General features: G+C 36.5%; 3 protein-coding genes across 6 annotated transcripts; 1 reads left to right on the top strand and 2 right to left on the bottom strand.

Moving 5' to 3' along the window:
- The first annotated feature begins 288 nt into the window (after nt 1-288).
- LOC147551648 (uncharacterized) lies at nt 289-4,679 on the top strand. 4 transcript variants are annotated; one of them, XM_086671474.1, is made up of 7 exons: nt 479-707; nt 882-935; nt 1,665-2,091; nt 3,182-3,194; nt 3,276-3,309; nt 3,393-4,225; nt 4,320-4,679. In XM_086671474.1, the coding sequence occupies exons 3-6, from the start codon at nt 1,776-1,778 to the stop codon at nt 4,218-4,220; spliced, it is 1,191 nt and encodes a 396-aa protein (XP_086527600.1). In that variant the 5' UTR covers nt 479-707; nt 882-935; nt 1,665-1,775; the 3' UTR covers nt 4,221-4,225; nt 4,320-4,679. The 4 variants fall into 4 exon arrangements, with proteins under 4 accessions (XP_086527597.1, XP_086527598.1, XP_086527600.1 ...); XM_086671473.1 differs by having other exon boundaries at nt 655-795; XM_086671471.1 differs by having other exon boundaries at nt 289-795; nt 3,163-3,194; nt 3,276-4,225.
- Nucleotides 4,680-5,580: 901 nt separating this feature from the next.
- Nucleotides 5,581-9,848, bottom strand: LOC147551647 (26S proteasome regulatory subunit 10B homolog A). The gene is made up of 10 exons (XM_086671469.1): nt 9,392-9,848; nt 8,485-8,604; nt 8,220-8,356; nt 7,328-7,489; nt 7,116-7,202; nt 6,946-7,032; nt 6,682-6,819; nt 6,345-6,536; nt 6,168-6,266; nt 5,581-5,912 (listed from the first exon to the last, which is right to left on the bottom strand). The coding sequence occupies exons 1-10, from the start codon at nt 9,486-9,488 to the stop codon at nt 5,838-5,840; spliced, it is 1,194 nt and encodes a 397-aa protein (XP_086527595.1). The 5' UTR covers nt 9,489-9,848; the 3' UTR covers nt 5,581-5,837.
- Nucleotides 9,849-11,802: 1,954 nt separating this feature from the next.
- On the bottom strand, nt 11,803-14,341 carry LOC147551646 (thioredoxin H1-like). Its single transcript, XM_086671470.1, has 3 exons — nt 13,919-14,341; nt 12,199-12,321; nt 11,803-12,092 (listed from the first exon to the last, which is right to left on the bottom strand). The coding sequence occupies exons 1-3, from the start codon at nt 14,003-14,005 to the stop codon at nt 11,955-11,957; spliced, it is 348 nt and encodes a 115-aa protein (XP_086527596.1). The 5' UTR covers nt 14,006-14,341; the 3' UTR covers nt 11,803-11,954.
- Between the last annotated feature and the right edge of the window lie 5,615 nt (nt 14,342-19,956).

The following is a 19,956-nucleotide window of genomic DNA, read 5'->3' as shown; positions in this document are numbered from 1 at the left end:
TTATGTTAATTTTTTATACAAAAAATTCTTCCAACTTTTACCAAGTGAAAGTTAAATGCACCAATTTGTTGACAAATTTTTTCTCAGCTGAAGTAAAAATAGTTGATGACATAACATTTCTTTCGAGAACAAACATTAATTTATACACTCTTCATTTTCTGAAAGGAAGTTTTTTTCATTTTCTACGTTCGTTAAAAAATTTGATGTTGTGACATGTTTGTGTTTTTTTCCACTATTTTAGCAAATTATTAGTTAAATCCCCTCACAAGCTCAACAAACTTATTATTTACACCGTTAATAACTCAAATTCAATAACTATATCGTACCTAAGACCTCCCGAGAAATTGTTGACAAAAAACACTTGAACTTGATATACGGTATAGGACGGGACCGAAAAATGCAAACTCGACGAGCCCATGGGCTCATCCTCCAACCTTGTCTCCATCCAAGTGGCGTACTAGGGCACTAACCATTTTTTATGGAAGAGCACAGTTAAAATTGAGCGTGGCGCAAACACCGTCAAAGCAAACGAACCCACCACCGTATTGCCGGGAAAAGTAACAGACTCATGACGGACTTCCCCTTCTTCTTTTAAAACCCCTTTTCTGTTTTTTAACCTTCTTTCCTCCCCTTTTACTTTCTCCCTCTCTCTCTCGACAAACCCTAGATAAATTACGTTGATTTCAGCTTCTCTTTTCCTTCAATACGTGAATGTTCCGCTCTTTCTTACACTAAATTTTCCCCCTTTTTACTGAATTTCGGATTCATTTCTTGGTTGTTCAGTTTGTTCCAACAGTAATATCTCTCTCTCTATTTCTCGTTTACAACTGTAATAATTGCTCCTTTTGACCTAATTATTTGTTGTTCATCTTGTCATTTAGGGATCTTGATTGGATAATATCCTGGTGGAGGAGTTTATAAGATTTTATTCCTGGGTAAGTTCGCTCTATTTCAAAAAACTAATGCAATTAGGAGTTAGGGTATTATTAATATGTCTCTAGAATCTGAACTGTGAATCTCGTATTTTAGGGTATTTATAGTTGATGTTATTATTGGTTTTTAAGATCTAGTGCATTAAGTGGATTTCCAAATTGGTGGTAGGGGTCAATGGGTGACTTCATTATTTAGTTTCTTTCTCTAATTTTAGTTGCTTGATAGTTTTGGCATGTCCCCTTCTACTAGTATTAAAAATCAGTTCTAGGTTTTTGCACTTATGATTAATGGAAATGTTGTGGGTCAAATATATGAACTCTACTAGACATTTTTGTTTATACAAATGGAAATGCAAGGTTGGGTTTTCTCCTAATCCTACATTTAGCATATGGAAGCAATAGACGAAGTGACTGATGGATTACAACAAAGAAGGATCATCATTTTTCTTTCCACAGAGTTGCTGACTACTGTACAGGAGGATTTGAATCTCATAATATATGTAGGCAGCAAAAAAACCCTCTTCTTTCTTCGAATCTAAGTGCTCAACTTGCATTTGTAGGCAATATAACAGCTTTTGTTCGGATGGTCACCTTCTTATATTTAAAAGAGTTGGCCCTGGTTGTATAAAGTTCAATTATTTCTTTTCGTATCCGATTCTTAAAAGCTACTACTCAGTACGCTGGAAATGAAGGTGCTCACTGTTATATTCTTCTGCTCTTTCTTTCCCCCAGGATTACTTGGAACTGAATCTCTTTCATCATTCAGGAGTCGGGAAGTAGTGACAATCTGGGATGTATATTTCTTTCATATTTCAATAGATAATCGTAACTGTATCAGCGGCCATGGGTGCTGCTTGCTGTGTTCCTGTGAAAGATGGGACTCTATCAGACAGAAGAAGTGGAGCTCTACGTAGGCATGCTGGGCATTCTCCGTCATGGAGTTTTCACTGGGATAGTAGAAGGCGTGTAGCTGGTGAAGTGGAGAATGTCCACGATCGTTATACTCATCGATATAGTTCTGACATTAAGGGTGAAATGAATGTGGAATCTCGAGATATTTTCGATGCGGAGAGTCTGTCGGAGAGTTCTCCAACACCTGCATGGCAGAAGTCCCCGGAATATGGAGGAGTTGCTGGGAATTTGGCAACCCCTGCTTCAGGTAATCGATTTTTCATATAAACTATTTTACCTTTTCTTCCCTAATATCTTCCATTCTCAATTGTATATTAGTTCTATTTCTATTGTTGTGTTCCTTGTAAGATCGGCATACATGGTTGTCTCTGTGCAGCTTCTTGTCTTCATATATTGAGGTATCATTAGTCATAACTAATCTTACATGCCATCAAAATATAATTAGAAAACTTGTTTATTAGTTTCATTTGTGTTGGTAAACATTTTTGTCAGTATCGAGTACCCATTTTCTTCTTCCTTTTGGATATGTTACTATTAAGATTGTACAAGTAGTCTAGCTGGTGAAGTATTTAAATATCAGACCAAACAAAGAGGTGATTCGAGTATTTGGACTACCAATAGACCTGAGAGAAACGCAACTTGTCTCTAGGATAACAATTTCTCTTTGCTAGTGATTATATTTATGGCAGCTGGGTTTTTGTAATCATGGTTTTCATAGACAGGAAAATATATATTTCATTGTCACATTTTTTCTATATTTTTTTTGGTAAGGTGGTTTTGTTATGTGTTCTGGGTTTATTTTGACCATTTTTGAGGTGTATGTGTTATGGAGATAATGCGAGCTTCGTGGATTAACTGTTTAAGGTGAGCTTCGTGGATTAACTGTTTAAGGTGAGCTTCGTGGATTAACTGTTTAAGGTGAAAGAATTGTTTTTGTTGCTCTTTTATAATTTAGGGAATTCAGGGCGTCAACATATTTTAGCCGTTTGTTTTCAGTCAGGATACCCATCAGTTCTCCCTCAGTGTTTTGTTTTTCTCCATCTTCTGCTATGGATTTTCATTGTCTTCACCTTCAGTGTTTTGTTTTTCTCCTAAAACAAGGAACGAAGCAAACTTGTCATCAGTTCTCCCTTTTCTTCATGGATCACTAATTCTTTTTTAGTGATTTGAGTGGCTCTTATTGCATGCGTTCTGGTTGTACGGAGAAAATTTGGTTCCTAGACAAATTTTTTTTTTTCTGTCCAGTTTTGTCTAAAAAATATTTGGTACGTTACTATGTTAAGTGTGTCATCTGATTCTTCCCATATGTGTGGCACAGATTTATCCATGGGCAGCAGTTTCTCCAATGAGGTGAGTTCATACCCATTAGAGCAACTTTAGTCTTTCTTGCTTTAGTATGACATTTTGTTGATCTGTTGAGTTTTCTTATAGGTCAAGGGTTTCAGAGAGACATCAACTGTTGCAGGTCCATCAACATTGAAGCTTTTAACTTCTTTACCTTCAACCTCTTTTTTGTCCGTCCCTAAGTCAGACTTTTCAATCTCTCAGACCCTCTCCCTTCCTACAAACTCAACGCCGTCAAGGCGGGCCAGTCGTTCACCAGGACACCAGCTCTTGAGAGAGGTTCCTGATAGCCGAATCTGGGGAGTGAATTCACCAAACCACTCACTATCTGAGGGAAGACAATCTTTTGTCCTATCGACTTGTAGCAATGACTTGACACTGGGCTCGTATGGTGGGTCTTCAGATGGGTGGTCCATGCGCACTTTCTCTGAGATCGTAGCCTCTTCTCAAAGAGAACGATGGTCTTTTGACAGTGAATCTTTGGGCTCTAGCCGTGGTAAAATAATGAGATCCGACAGCCAACCCATCTCATCTCCCCAGATCAATCTTCATACATGTGGGATCTGCTTAAAGCTCTTAGCAGAAAGGTCATCTTGGGGTAGTAATGAGCTTTCTGTAGTTGCTGTTCTCGTCTGTGGGCATGTATTCCATGCGGAATGCTTGGAAAACATGACACCGCAAAATGACAGGTATGATCCACCTTGCCTGATATGCACAGGCGGAGGTAAGCATACCAAGATTTGTGAAAGAACATCAAGAGAAGCAGATCTGAAGATGAGATTTAACAGGATATCCAGAAACCGTGTAATGGATAGTGATGCTGCTGGTGATTCTATGGTGTCCAACAAGCAAAGAAGAGAAGGGAAAGCCCCAAAGACGGGGCTCCCCGATTCCAGCAGGAAGAGCTCTTTGGCAGGGCCTTTCCTGAAGAGACACTTCTCTCTTGGTCTAAGGCCAACGGCAAGGTCTCTTTCAGTGAGCGAGTCATCTTCAAGAAAAAAGAGATTTTGGGCAAGGTATTGGAAGGAGTAAAAGAGGTAAGCGAGTCTCTCCCATTGCAACCCTCTTTTTGTTTGTTTTGTTGATGAATACAAAGCTTGTTCATTTATTAATGTCGATTTACACCTGCAGAAACAGTGACTAAACTCAGACAAGCGGCATGTATCTCGACAGACCTATGTCTTCAAAGTTTTCCCGCCTCCGTCTCAGCATGTTTCTCTCTGAAAATTCAACAAAAAGAAAAAAAAACAACTTTTTAGTGAATCGGGCGTAGTAGATTGAATCTTGTATTGTGTAAAGAGGTACTGTATTATGTTTTCCTCGTAAATTTTTGTTCTGAAAGAGAGTGATTTGATGGAAACAAGGAATGAGATCAATTGCATTTATTTTATTCCTTGCACGAAACCGAAAGAAAAATTGTTGTTTGAGGTGAAATATTGATGGAGCTGAATTCCTATTTCGGTAATGACTGATGAATTCATTTTAAGCTAACAGCAGGCTGGAGATTCATTTTCTTCAGATCCTTATTCTAATTAAGAGTACGACTTCATTTTATGTTATTTTAATGGAGATTTTGACATTGTCATTCTATGTTATTATAAGGGGAATTGACATTGATCCGTGATCACCCCTCTATATTTTCTTTTTCAGATCTATCTCTTCTCTTCAGTCCACCACTCAGACTCAAACCCATGTTTCAGTCGAAAATCATAACCCATGAGATTTCGATCGGAAATCATAACCCATGAGGTTTCAATCGGTTATCATAGAGTTTCAATCGATCCGGAGCTAATGGATTTTTAATAGTGAATTTCGACTAAAACCACATGTACTTCAATCTGCCGGAACTAATGGATTTTTAATAGTGAATTTCGACTAAAACCACTAATGGATTTTTAATAGTGAATTTCAACTAAAACCACATGTACTTCAATCCACCGAAACCTACGGATTCGATTAGAGAGAGGGGGGGAAAGATGGTGGTGATTGCGGGCAGTCGGAAGAGAAAAGAAAAATCAAGAGGAAACATGGAGAGTAAGATGGAGGAGAGAAAAAGAAAAAACAGAGGAAACCACACTAATTCCTAGAAATATTGGTAATCAGTTCAGTTTTCATGATCTCTTACTTCTCCAATAAAACCTTACAATCAATTATAAGTTGGGGTTTTTATTTGTTGTCCATTGATCAAATTTTAGAAAGACAAAGAAGGGTAGCACACCAATATCATTGTATGTGTTCAACTGCAGCTCATGCTCGTCCAAACAGTGCACCAGACAAATTTTCCCATGACAGATTCAAAACAAAAACTAGTAGACCTAAAAGAAAGAATTGAGATGATCTAGTGGTAACATGCAACTATGAAATTGCTGGGAGGATTTGGGGGGGAGAGAGATGAGTGGGAAAGAGAGTAATTTCATAATGAATCAGCCATGATGAACACAACAATCCTCATTTAACTTAATAAAAGGAAGATGTGTTTCTACCCAGATTGGGGTGTGATGGAAAAATCTACATAAAAAATTCTTCAAATCCTTGGAACAGAATCGCATGAAGTAAATATAAGCACCCATCCCGCTGCAACAGTGTTCGGAACTGATGAAGGATGGGGAACTAAAATGGATAACGATGAACCACCACTCGATGTTCTTTCTACTCCTTCCCAAAGTCAGCATTGTAATGTGAACTGGACTCTAGTTTCTTTGCTTCATTCAATTTCCGGACAGCCTGTAATGAGAAAGGGACAGAATGAATGAGCAAATCAAAAGATTCGGTAAGCTATAGTACACCAACATATGTGAGAGAGAGAGAGATGGGCACCCATTGGCCGAGTCTAAACCAATGCCCGTCGGGCTTGGACAGGTACACCGTGGTGCTGGCTTCGTCATAGGTCTCAAACTCAGGCCAGGCATGGAAAGCTCGGCCGAAGTGAGTCCCCTTACTCATGACAAAAGTTGATTATAGACACACATACACACTTACTTTCATGAAGTCTTCATGAATGACATAATCACGTTCAGCACGGATTGCTGACATCCCAGCTTCAGTGCAGACATTCCGAAGATCAGCCCCATTAAAACCCTACATCAATATAGCAATTTAAGTTACAAAAATATCTTTTAAGAGACTCTCGGAAGGATCAAGAGAGCATGGACTCACCTCGGCAAGTTTCACAACTGCTTCATAATCAATTTCACCATGTTTCGCAATTCCAGCAGCATGGATTTTTAAAATTTCCATTCTGGATTGTTCATTTGGCAATGGGATCTCTATTTTCCGGTCTAGACGACCTGGACGGAGAAGCGCTGGGTCCAAGACATCAGGTCTGTTTGTGGCCATGATCATTTTAACCTATCATCCATTTACAAGATTTTATAAGCCCACAAAAATTTTGTACAACAAGAACATACTAAATATTAAACTCATAACAGATGAAAGCTCATGCTAGTAACACAATAGAGATAGACAAGGATCCCGAATCAAGGTGACTGCATACCTTCCCTAATGAATCAAATCCATCAAGCTGGTTAAGCAGCTCCATCAACGTTCTTTGAATCTCACGATCAGCACTAGTACCCTCACTAAATCGCCGTCCACCAATGGCATCGATTTCATCCATAAAAATGATACAAGGCTGAACAAGATTAACCATAATATTAGAAGAAAATGAGAAATACCGAGACCTCATAAAAATGGAAACAGAATCAACAAACAATACTACTTTTTTCTTTTTCATGAAAGAGGAAAGACCACTACTTACTTGGTGATCACGTGCATATCCAAACATCTCGCGAATCAATCGAGCACTCTCTCCAATGTATTTATCAATTATAGCACTTGACACAACCTATGCAGATCAAATATTTCAATATTTTCTAAAAAGACAAAGGCGTACAGCAACAATTTTACAATGAGAAGAAATATACCTACCTTTAAGAAGTTAGCATCAATATTACTTGCAATTGCTCTGGCTAACAGTGTCTTCCCTGTTCCAGGTGGTCCATAAAGAAGAACACCCTGCATTAAAGAAAATAGAGACCTTTAATATCCTTTCTCATTGTAGTTAGAACTTAGAAGCAAACATGAGGATCCAATGGGTTGACTATTGATATATACATGAAATAAAAAAGTCCAGGACTTACCTTGGGGGGCTTGATTCCTACCCTAAGGAAAAGCTCAGGGTTCATAAGAGGTAGCTCAATAGATTCTCTTAGTTCACGAATCTGATCTGACAATCCACCAACAGCCGAGTAGCTAACATTACCAGGATCTTCATGAAGCATGTTATAAACAACTGGATCAACCTATAATCAAATTAAAACACATAATGATTAACACAATGATGTCAAAATCGTACTATTCGATGTGAACCATACGATTTTATCCAAGTCGTACAAAAAATGATCCAGATAGCGGAATGAATTATTTATGCATCTCTTAGTTGAATCACACAATTTTCTTCCTTGAATCATGACTAAATCCCAAATCGTGTGATTCAACTTGAACCCCACGATTTAATTGTGTAAACAAAACATAGAAAACGAAATTCTGTCGTGAGGAGAAACCAGTGAATTTTACAAGAAACCAAGGGCTGTTTCTTGTTTGTTTTGCTATTTTGTCTCTTCGAGAGTTTGAAATTTAAAAGACATGTGTGATTCATTGAAAACAGGATTTACATTAAAGAGAACTTCACCACATGTCACCTCTACTCTCCAGTCACCTATGTCAATATATTATTGAGTTATGTGAATAAATAAATAAATTTTTCCCATTATATGAATGTGAGTCTACAACTACAGTATAAGTATGATATATTAAGATAACTAAATCCTACGATTCACGTTTTTAATCAACGATGCGATTTTTAAAATGGAAAACGATTCACAATACGATTTACGAATTGACAACATCGTTAACCACCACAACCAGTTATTAGTAATTAATTACTTCATTTTTACGATTTCATAGAAAATACTAAATGGTCCTATATTCCTATCCCTTTGTCTTTTCAAGCAAGTCAAGCATATAACTTACTTCACGTGGAAGGGCACGCATGATTGTCAGAGTTGTCATATCAAGAACTACTCGTGTTCCAGCTGTCAACTTTTCCTTATCAACTTTACTGCGGCAACCAACAACGTATCTTGGACCACTGCTTGCTTTAACTATCACTGAAATGATAAATATTAGTTTGCTGGATAATCACATGTTTCTACCTACTAATGGTCTAGTAATTCCAAAACCCGGGAAGGATTTGGCAGATATATGAAGAAAACCCAACAATTGAATTTAGACTTACATCGCTCATTATCAAGAGGCCGGAGAACTTCGCCTATGATTTGTCCAACACTCTGAAGGGACTTCAAATCATCTTCAGTTTTTGTGAACTCCTTTTTCGCACCCCTTAAGCTGTCCCTGACTGCATGTTCCAATTTCATGGCTAGTTAGTTAAAGCTAAGAACAACTCAAGTCGTATTAATTTTATTCATGAGCAAACGACATTAGAGGGTTAACTAAAACATAAAACAGTTCCAAAAAAATTGAATTCATGTAGGCAAATTAACTTTCCTTTCACTTAATAACTTTGCTCTCCACAAAATCACCACATTCGATCGATCACCTTAGAAAAAGACTGCACTTAAACATGATCCGTGGCTATATCAAGACATAAGAGGCTTCTACAAGCTTTAGAGTAACAGGAATTCCAGTGAATACCCTTGATTACTAGTACCTAGAATTTCGATTATCTACCCTCAAAGACCAAAACCACATTAAGTACTGGGTAGTATGAGCCACATTAGAGATTTTCAGTGTGATTAAAAGAGTTGAGTGGTGAAGTCAATCAACAGAAGGAATTCAAAATACACACTACTCTTAGAAAAGATGAGTTCTTATAACAATCAGGACCAATGCCCTACAATTTTAAAGTTCATAGAAATAAATTTGAGGGAAAAAAACAAGAATTTCAGTATCATGCATCCTAGAATTGACCTAAAGAAAATAGAATGTCTCCTAGAATTGACCTAAATTACTACTCAATGGGAAAAAAATATCCCACAAACAATCAAACCCTTGCACTTCCTGATTCAAGTAAGATCTACATAATCGAACTAGTCTCTTCAACTACATACACACAGAAAAAACCCTAAATATGAAAATATAATGAAAATCAAAATAAGGCTAGGGTTTCTAAGATGGGAACGAACCTGTTCGAACTCGGGATTCAAGTTCTTTGTGCTGTAAGAGCTTCTTACGGTAATCTTTAACAACGGTGCGACGACGTTCTACATCTTCGCCTTCCATCTCTATCTCTCTCTAGTATTCACAGACAGTGATGGAGATCGACTGTTGATTTTTAGAGAGAGAGAGAAAACTGTTTTGTGCCTTGAAGTTTAAGAAAGGCTAAAAATTGGATATTTGATCATTATATAGTGGTAAACTGGGTCGCTTCAAGGATTAATCCTTAATGCCAAAAATAGCCTTAAAGATTACCCTAGTTTTGGATTTAGTCCTTCACTTGTTTTGTTTTGAGAAATCGACTACGATCTACGTATGTTAGTCGGGCATTGATACATCACATGAAGATGTGATAAGAGAGCTCGATAAATTTATAACATTATTTATATCTTTAATAACCAATTTCAATAAAACATATGAATCCCAATTCTTCTGGGAATCAAACCTGGGACCTCCAGAATTTTGGAGTTTATGTCAACACTTCCAACCACTTGGGCAAGGAAGTGTAATTACACTATAAGGGCGAGTTATGAAGGGTGTTACTCGTTGGCGTAATCTGAGTGGACTGACATGGGCATGGCAAACTAGGATTGCTATGCTATGAGCGTGGGCTTGAGCAAGCATGTCAAGCTTACTGGGTTTGCGAGACATGTTGGGTTGCGAGGCATGTTGGGCTTGCGAGGCATGTTGGGCTCGCTAAGAGGAGAGCTTTTAGTGGAGTTTCCTTGTTAGGCTAGTTGGGGTGCTAGCATGAAATGACACCTCTCATGTTGTATTACGGTGGGCGCGTGAAGGGAGGCCTAGTGCGATCTCTGCTTAGGTAAAGCCCCTACGGCCGTTTTTAGCCAATAATATAGTGATCTGGAAGAAGGACAATAGTAGATAATCGCAGAGGAAAATGAGAAACAACAATAACCTGATGTTAGAAAAAGAAACCCTAAGAGCATCTCTAATGGGGCTCTCAAACTCTAAAACTTAGAGCATCTCCAATGCAAAACTCAAAAAAATCTCTATTCGTCCTATTTGTCAAGTTCCAATTGAGATTCTCACTCCTAGGTGTCGAAAATAGAGATCCTCAATTCTTGTATGTCTCCAATGCAACACTCTAAACTCTTTTATTTTACTTACGTGTCATGGTTATTTTTGTAAAAAAATAATTAGTTATTTTGGAAATATACGAAGACTTGATTTCTATTGGTTGAAATTTAAATATTGATGAGTTGGACAATTAGAGATATCTCAAGAGGACACTCTGAAAATAGAGTGTCCTCTTGAGATATCTCTATTCCACTCTCGACACATCATCTTTGAGATCTTAGTTGAGTTTTGCATTGGAGATGATTTTTTAAGAAAAACTCAGAAAATCCTATGTGGCACTCCGAGTTTTTAAGATTGAGTTTTGCATTGGAGATGCTCTTAGAGTGCCACTAAGGATTTATAGTGATTATGTTAAAAAATCTTCTCTAATGGGACACTTTATGATGATGTGAATCATTTCTTAATAGAGACTCTAAATTAGAGTGTCTTCTTGAGACTCTCTGAGTGTCATAACCAATAGAAACTCCTTGGTGTATAACTACTTTTTATCTATTGAATTTAAGAGGGACATATGTATTAAGTTGAGGTATTTTAGAGATCTACATTGGAGACAAAAAAGTTTTAGAGTGTCTGTATGTGTTAATTGACACTTGACAACTAGAACTTTTAGAGTGCTTGTTAAAGTGTATCATTGAAGATGCTCGAAGACCCCTCTTTGATTTGCACCCTCAATCGTCAGAGAGTACCTTTTTTTCGTCCCCTCTTTGATTTGCACCCTCCATCGTCAGAGAGTACCTTTTTTTTAGTCTTCTTCGTCAAGTGGGAAAGTTGCTCTGTCCTTTGCCTCTTGGACTTCATTTATTTCTTGCCTTCTCGTGAAATAAATCCAATAGGCAAAAGTCGAAACAAAACTTCCCCAGCAAGCACTATAGTTCTGAATTTAACCTTCCATAGACCATACTCCCACGAATGGCACGAAAGATCGTCAACATAAAAGCACATCTACCCGAAACTTTATACCGTTTAGAGAGAAAATTGTACTCAACAAGCCACTCAATTTGTGACTCAAAAGCTTACGTGACTTCTCAACAAAAAGAAAAGCTTATGTGACAACTTTTTAGTCACTATTCCATCACCTGCATTTTGAAAATCTCAATAATGTGGGCTAAAATTGTAACACATTATGAGTCACAAGTTTAATAATAAACCAACTACACGTAGTATCTCTCTTTTTGGAGTGCAAGCAGAGATCAAGAAAAGTTTGTGTTTTGTTGGCATAATGATCATCATCGTCATAAAAATCAGCATCATTTTAAGGTATCAAACCATCAGTGCAACTTAGTTTTCCCATAATTCTAAAGTGAGATTTATTATATTAGGATCAACTCGAAACTAAGGAGTTTCAGTTCTAATGTCTCAATTGAAACTTAAAAACATGAGATTAAGGACTCTAATGAGATCTCTCGTCTCTTTCAAAGTAAAATATAAAATACTCTAAGCAGTAGACTTATGCTTAATGATCAACTGTTGAAGCTCTTCTTTCTTTGCACCGACGACCTTGTCTAGTATTTTCCCTTCCTTCAGCAACATAAACGTCGGCATTGCTTCAACAGCCCAATCTTGAGCAACAGACTGCAAAACCAATAATGAAAAAGAACAAAAAAATACACAAGGTTATTTGAGTTGGTTTCATGACATTCATCAATGTAAAGAGAGTCAGAATGGGTTTTAGGCGTACTTTTAGTTCATCGACGTCGACCTTTAGGAATGTGACATCGGGCATGTTCTTCGCCATCTCTGCAAATAAAGGAGCAATGAAACGACATGGCCCACACCATGAAGCAGTAAAATCAACCACCACCTGCATATATCACAATCAACAAAAATTTGAACTAATGAGAAAGGAATACAAGAATAAAGTAGTTTACACCAATCTAAAAATGACCCTCTAAAACGAAAGGATAATAAACTTGGATGAAGGAGGTGATATCCAACTATTGTTTTTTACCCCAGCCCATTGCTGATCCAGGGGGGCTTTGTACTTCGTTAGCAACCCCTCAGTAAAAAGAAGATTTAAAGTCGAAGTGACCGCTTCTCAATAGAAATTCTGATTGCATAAACATATTACATTCATAACCCTCATAGCATGAACAGTCAACGAGGATGTACAAAATTTCACCAGCAAATTCTCCTTCAACAAGACATGTATGTCAAATGTCAAGTGGCATTTTGTGCATTGGCTCTCCGAAATAGAGTGACACAAATCTTCCATCAACCCAATATTGTTGAATATACATACATATAATGGATTACGCAGAATCAAAATAGTTATGGGGAAGATGAGCACAACAACATCAACGGTTCTCTTTTTCTTCTGTTTTATAGATGGTAGGTTGTTTTCTTATTTGTTCGATAAGACTAAGACAAAAACTGTCGTACAGTTATTAAACAATGTGTACAAACATTCAGTTCTTTGTATTTAGTAACGTAACTCAAAGTCAAGCACAAAGGAAGCAGAAGTCTTGGTAAATAGTGTCGAGTTTTCTTAATAGTAAAAGAGTTAGCCGATAAGAAAGGTACCAAATTAATAAGTTTCTATCCTTCTATGAAACTTTGCCGGAAGGATTAAAATATTTTGGAATTCAAACAGGAACTCAGACCATCCTAATCTCATACTTAAGCCCCAACCTATGAGAGGAAGCAATATTTTGTGGAGCAAATAGTAAAAGTTTCTACTAGAAAGCCTCTTCGTTATACTCTTGGGCCTCCCTCTCTCATCGCAGCCCACGGATTAGGGTAGTCAAAGGATGCTCAGACTGGGCCTAATCTGTGTTGGGCTTGAACAACACGGATTAGACCCGGTTTGAGTGCTCTTGGACTGCCCCAATCTGTGAGACCTGGACTGCTCAGTCCAAGGCCCACGGGGAGTGCCAAGAGAGGGATATTGTCCAATTCTCTCAATCTGAGTTGTCTGGCACAAATGGACTTAAAATAATCTCAAAACCAGACAACAGATCGGAAAACTGACTTGAATCAATCCAGACAACAGATCAGATTTCAGAATCTGACTCGAGTCAATTCAGTCATCGTTTCAGATTCAGATCTGACTGAAGAAAAAGAGAACCGGGGCCTTAATCACACAGCAGATCAATCGCATATTCCGGTCAGATTTGAGATCCGACTCAGAACAAAACCCTACCTTAATCCCATTGTTCAGATTAACCATATAATCAAACAGATCTGAAAAAGCTATAACGATTGTAGAAATGCATCATCTAAATTCAGATTTTAATTGTTAACCTTTCAAGTGAATAATATAGTCAAAGAATCAGATAAAAATTAATGAAACCCATCATTCAGAATCACAAAAAAGAAAACACCCAACCTCGGAAAAACATCAAACACTCAAAAATTGACCTCATCAATCAAAAGAAATAAATATAACAAGTGGGTTTTACCAATTTTTTGGATTCGTTGTGCTTCTCGAGCTGTTCAGTCCATGACTCAATGGTGTGGCAAGCAATCACCTGTCCTTCCTCTGCCATTTTCTTCTTTCTTCTTCTTTTCTTCTTCTTTTTCTTCTTCTTTTTCTTCTTCAATAAGTTTCAATAGAAGAATTGAGATTTATAAAATGGGGGAAATGTTTAATATGGAAAGATACCTCACGTCTAAAAAGGAAGTAGTATTTATTTTGTTTCCTCTTTTGTTGGAATCCAACCACTCTGTTGGATCCCAGTATCCCACCCACTCTGGTTCTCCATAAAGCACGATTTATGGGGATTTTTTTATTCTTGAGAGCTGAGAAAGAACCAGATGCAGAATCCGGAGTCCCGGACCGAGATCTTGTCGCCATAAACCATTATGGAGAACTCTATAGGCCCTTTATGTCTACCACAATGGAGATTTTATAGGGTCCCCTCATTTTTGTTAAAAGGCCCCTCCTTAATGATTATTTCTCAAGTGAAATGGTTCATGGGGAGGCCTTTTAACAAAAATGGGGAGACCCTATAAAACTTCCCATAAAAGAGTTGGGTCGTTTATCCCAGCAGCTAAATCTCACTGTTAATTTTTTTGTTTAAGATTTTTTATGGATCGGATCTCACATAAGATAATTTATTTCGGGTCAAATTTAGGGTAATTAAGTAAATATACCTCACCTTTATGATGGAGATAAAAAATGAGAAATTGTGTTCTGAAATATCTTTTATTGATTCTCACGATTACACCTCCAAGAACCATAATTTACTTTTAAACTCTCCTTATTTATGTCAAAACTTAGTCCAAAGGTCTTCAAACTCAAAACCTCTCACAAAAAAACTATTTTTTAAAAGAGCTTTTCGTCAATACTATTAAAGATCTTTGAAGTAATTTGGTATTTTATCCCCATTAGGTTTTAGATTTTGGACGAAGATCAAAGTGGTGTCTCTCCTCTTTCTTCATGTTCCTACAATACTTAGTGTTCTCTCTCCCATTTTCTTCTATATTGTGGGATTATGGTGTTTCTTAATGGTTTAAGTGGAATCTCAAACGTTTATATGTGTAACATAAGGTTGGTCCGATCTCATTCCAAAACTAATATTGAACTAAAACAATAGAACATTACCTTAAGATTGCTTTGGTTGCTTTCTCCTGAAGATCTTGAGCTCCACTTGTGTAGCTCCTCTACTTGAGACACCTGAGCAACCGATACTCTTTAAGTTAGCTAAGAACTTAAATGACCAACGAAGATGAGAACTCTTTCTCAATTTGACTTGATAGAAAGCTGGAAATTGATTATCCTTTTATATCTTCAGCCTAACTAGAAAGCCAAAACTTCTGAAAATTTTCCACATTATTTATGTTAAATCCATGCCCTTTTACTTATAGTTCTAAAGTCAAAGTCTTGTTCAAAATAGGATTCCTGAAAAGACCAGAAATAGAAATACAAAACTGAGTGGAGTTCTCATATGGCGAAATCTATCCCACCTGGGACTCCTTAATGCGGTAGGCCAAGGCATAGGCAGTCTCATTCTCATCAGATTGCCCATATGGGGCCGACCTCATGCATGGCTCAGAGCATGTGCTCGACCACCTGTTTGGCTCGGGCACTTGGCCCAACCTTTTGATACCTTTGTCCAGCTCCTAGTCAGACCATTTTGGATTTTTTAGGCAACTCTAGGCCACACCACTTTATCACATTCCCTCTAATTAGATCTTGTAAATATTTGTACTATTTTTTGTGTGATTTCTGTAATAAAAGATTGAAGAGTTGGCACTCTTAGTACGAATCTGATATTTTAATGGAGATTTTTAAACCTAAAAATATGGTGTTTCTAGTATGAATTATATTTGGCTATTTATGTGAAGACATTTAATCCAAAAATGTGGTATTTTTAATAGAGATATTTAACCCAAAAAAATAAGATATATCTAACAATGAGGCTTTTGAAATAGATGAAGAAGTTGGATTTGATGAAATTGTTGTGTTTTTTTTTTGTGTGTATATGATGATGATATTGGACGCAGATTTTGTTGGGAGAGAAAATATGAGGAAGGAGAATAGAAAACAAATATAATGGTGAATAACAAATTGGTTATATATTGTACATAATAAATGTCCGACACTTTCTCCTAAAAATGTTGTTGAAATTGTGACATATATATATACACACACACACACTAGGGTGTATCCCGTGTCGTAGGACAAGAACAGTTGTATCAATTAAATCTGACAAAAATTTTAGCCCAGTGCTTCTATAGGTGACGCATAGTATTGCACTAGCCGTTATCTTCAAACATGCCACCCGACTTTCCATATTTATTATTTCTATATTTTGGATATTTTATTTTTTGGTATTCTACTTATTGTTTCTTTTTTTTTTCTTAAATTAGTTATTTTATTGAGGGAGAGAGATTTCAGTTTCTTTTTTTAAATCCTTGTAATTTTTTTTGTTTCGTTCTTTCTCAAATTAATTATTTTATTTCTAAGAAGGACATAGTTATTTTTTAAATAGATTATTTTATTGGGTTATTTCCCTAATGGCCCCCTACTTTGTGACCAGCTTCCCGCCTGGCCCCCTACTTTACGAAAAATACCCATATGGCCCCCTTCCGTTATAACACCGTTACTCTCTCTCTTCACAATCTTTTCTCTCTCTGCCACCTCGTTAAAACAAGCCACATCATCGTCTTCACCGACGGGTCGCCGGCCGGCGACCTTCAAACTTTTTTTTTTCTCTCTCTTCTTTCTCTCTCTCTTAAAAAAAAAAAAAAAAATTTTTTTTAGATTCTCTCCTCTCCCTCTCTCTAAACTCCGGCGAAGGGGGGTTTCCCTTCGCCGGAGTAGGTCGAAATTCAAGGTCGATTTCGACCTACTCCGGCGAAGGGAAACCCCCTTCGCCGGAGTTTAGAGAGAGGGAGAGGAGAGAATCTAAAAAAAAAAAAAGAGAGAGAAAAAAAAAAAAAGTTTGAAAGTCGCCGGCCGGAATTTGGCCGGCCGGCGACCCGTCGGTGAAGACGATGATGTGGCTTGTTTTAACGAGGTGGCAGAGAGAGAAAACATGCTGGAGGAGAGAGAAAAGATTGTGAAGAGAGAGAGTAACGGTGTTATAACGGAAGGGGGCCATATGGGTATTTCTCGTAAAGTAGGGGGCCAGGCGGGAAGCTGGTCACAAAGTAGGGGGCCATTAGGGAAATAACCCTATTTTATTTTGAAAGAAAAACTATATTTAAAATTTTGGTGAGAGCTTCTAGACAATATATTTTATAAAAAAAGATGTTTACGAGAAAGAGAGAAAAGGAATGTGGTGGTGGTGGGGGGACCATGGCATCCAATCCATGCGTGTGTGTGACCACTCTCTGCATACAAACACACACCAAAACCCTACTATTCTAAGGTTGTGTTTGATATCAGAGAAATTATTTTATGGGAATAAAAGAGTTCCATAGAAAGTCTTCCACAAAATTTATTCCATGAAAGAAGAGTTCTTTCGTTTGGTAGTCATTTATTATTCTGCGGAATTACGAACTCTATTATTTGGTTGACAACTAACTCTTTATGTAGTCAAAATGACATTTTCACGTTTATGTTGCCAAAATTACATTTTCATCCTTATGCTGTCGAAATTACACTTTTACCCTTATGCTTTCAAAATGACAACGTATGGATAAAAAAGAGATTTTACTAATATAAAAGGGTAAAATTGTCATTCTAATGTAAAATTGTGGACATGCAATTTTTACAAGATAAAGGTAAGAATGTCATTCAGACCACATAAGGTTAAAAATGTCCTTTTCATATTATCAAGGGTAAAAATGTCATTTTGACAACATAAGGGTAAAATGTCAATTTGATATTATAAAATGGTAAAAATGTAATTTTGGCTGTATAAAGCCAAAATGACATTTTACATATCATTTGGTAAGAAGGACAAAAATGTCATTTGCTCAATGTATAAGAAAAAATTTATTTTGCTAAATTTTATGGGTAAAAATGTCATTTTGAACATATATGGAGATAAATATTAGGTTTCAAATATCCGAATATACAAAATATTTTCATTTTGATTTTTGACTTTCCATAGAAACTAATTCCGAGGGGGGTCAAGGAATTAAAAGTGGACTATTTCATGGAAATAGATTCTCTAAGGAATTAAAGCCATGAAATTATACTTCGTATCAAACGGTGGAAATACCTATTTCCATAGAAATTCTTTTATTTCCATGAAAATATGAGATATCAAACACACCCTAAGATTTTCATGCCCTACTGCATAATTGATGCAAGACCACTAGGGTGCCACCATGACCATCACGACTAACACATGGACTCCACATGTGTCAAATCCCATGCCACATAAACATCGACAATGTAAAAAAAAACATTTGTAGAGTCAATATAAAAAACATTCGTATAGTGGACGGAGAATACTCGTTCTAGAAATAAAAATCTAGGATTCACTCTAAGTAAAATAAATGTAGATTAGATGAGTTTCATAACTTTTAAGAATTGATATACAACTTTTAAGAGTTTTGGATGTTTTATATATATTAAGGTATATCTCTTGCCTTAGGGCACAAACAGTTGTATCAATTAAATTTGGCGAAATTTTATGCCAGTGCTTAGCCCATGGTATTGCTCTAGACGTTGTTCCCAACCATGCCCCCTGACTGTCCATTTTTATTACTGCTATATTATGGATACCCTAACACTTTGCTATTCTACTTATTGTTAATTTTTTTTCTTTTTATTCTTAAATTAGTTATTTTTATTGAGAGAGAGATTTCAATTATCTTTTTTTTAACCCTTCCATTTTTTTTTGGGTTATTTCCCTACTAGCCCCCAACTTTGTGACCGGTTTTCTGTCTAGCCACCTACTTTATCAAAAATACCCAGATGACCCCCCTTTTTTAGATTCCGTTATAACACCATTACCTAATTATCATTTCTCTCTCTTCCATCTCATTACCTCTCTCTGCCACCTCACCTTATCGCCACCTCATCATCTTCACCGGCGAAGGTCGCCGACCGGCCAATTTTCCGGCTGGCTACCTTCATTAAATTTTTTCTTCTTCTCTCCTTTCTCTCTTTAAATTTTTTCTTCTCTCTAGATCCAGAGAGAGATTTTTTTTTTAGAGAGAGAGAGAGAGGAGAGAAGATTTTTTTTTTTAATGAAGGTCCCGGAAAATTGGTCGGGCAGCGACCTTCGCCGATGAAGATGATGAGGTGGCGATAAGGTGAGGTGGCAGAGAGAGGTAATGAGATGGAAGAGAGAAAAATGATGACTAGATAACGGTGTTATAACAGAATCTAAAAAAAGGGGTCATCTGGGTATTTTTAATAAAGTAGGGGCCTAGGCAGGAAACTGGTCACAAAGTTGGGGGGCTATGTTATTTTATTTCTAAGAAGGACATGATTTTATTGAGAGAGATATTTCAATTTTTTTTTTTTATCTTTGCAATTTTTTTTTTTGTCTTTTTCTTTTCTTTTTTCAAACATGTCACCCGACTTTCCATATTTATTACTGTTATATTATGGATACCCTAACATTTGGTATTCTACTTATTGTTTATTTTATTTTGTTTTCTTTTTTCTTAAATTAGTTACTTTATTGAGAAAGAGATTTCAATTTTTTTTTTAACCTTTCCAATTTATTTTGTTTCCTTTTTTCTTAAATTAGTGATTTTATTTCTAAGAAGAACACGAATTTATTGAGAGAGCTTTCAATTTCCTTTTTTTAATCCTTGCAATTTTTTTTGTTTTCTTTTTCTTAAATTAGTTATTTTATTTCTAAGAAGGACACGGTTACTTTTTAATAGGTTATTTTATTGTAAGAAGGACTGTATTTTAAATTTTGGGAAGGACTTCTAAACAGTTTATTAAAAAAAGGATGTTTGTCCCCATTAGCATTTTTCCCTTCTGTTTTATTTTATGTATACATATATAGTATATATATGTAAATATATAGTTAATGTAAGGGTAATATAGTTTTTATAAATTATGTATATTTACCTAGGT

The sequence above is a fragment of the Eschscholzia californica genome, unplaced genomic scaffold (assembly GCF_041429995.1).
Source record: "Eschscholzia californica isolate CP2 unplaced genomic scaffold, dmEscCali1.0.p SCAF_3, whole genome shotgun sequence".
NCBI lineage: Eukaryota > Viridiplantae > Streptophyta > Magnoliopsida > Ranunculales > Papaveraceae > Eschscholzia > Eschscholzia californica.
This window is presented reverse-complemented; position numbering and strand designations above follow the sequence as displayed.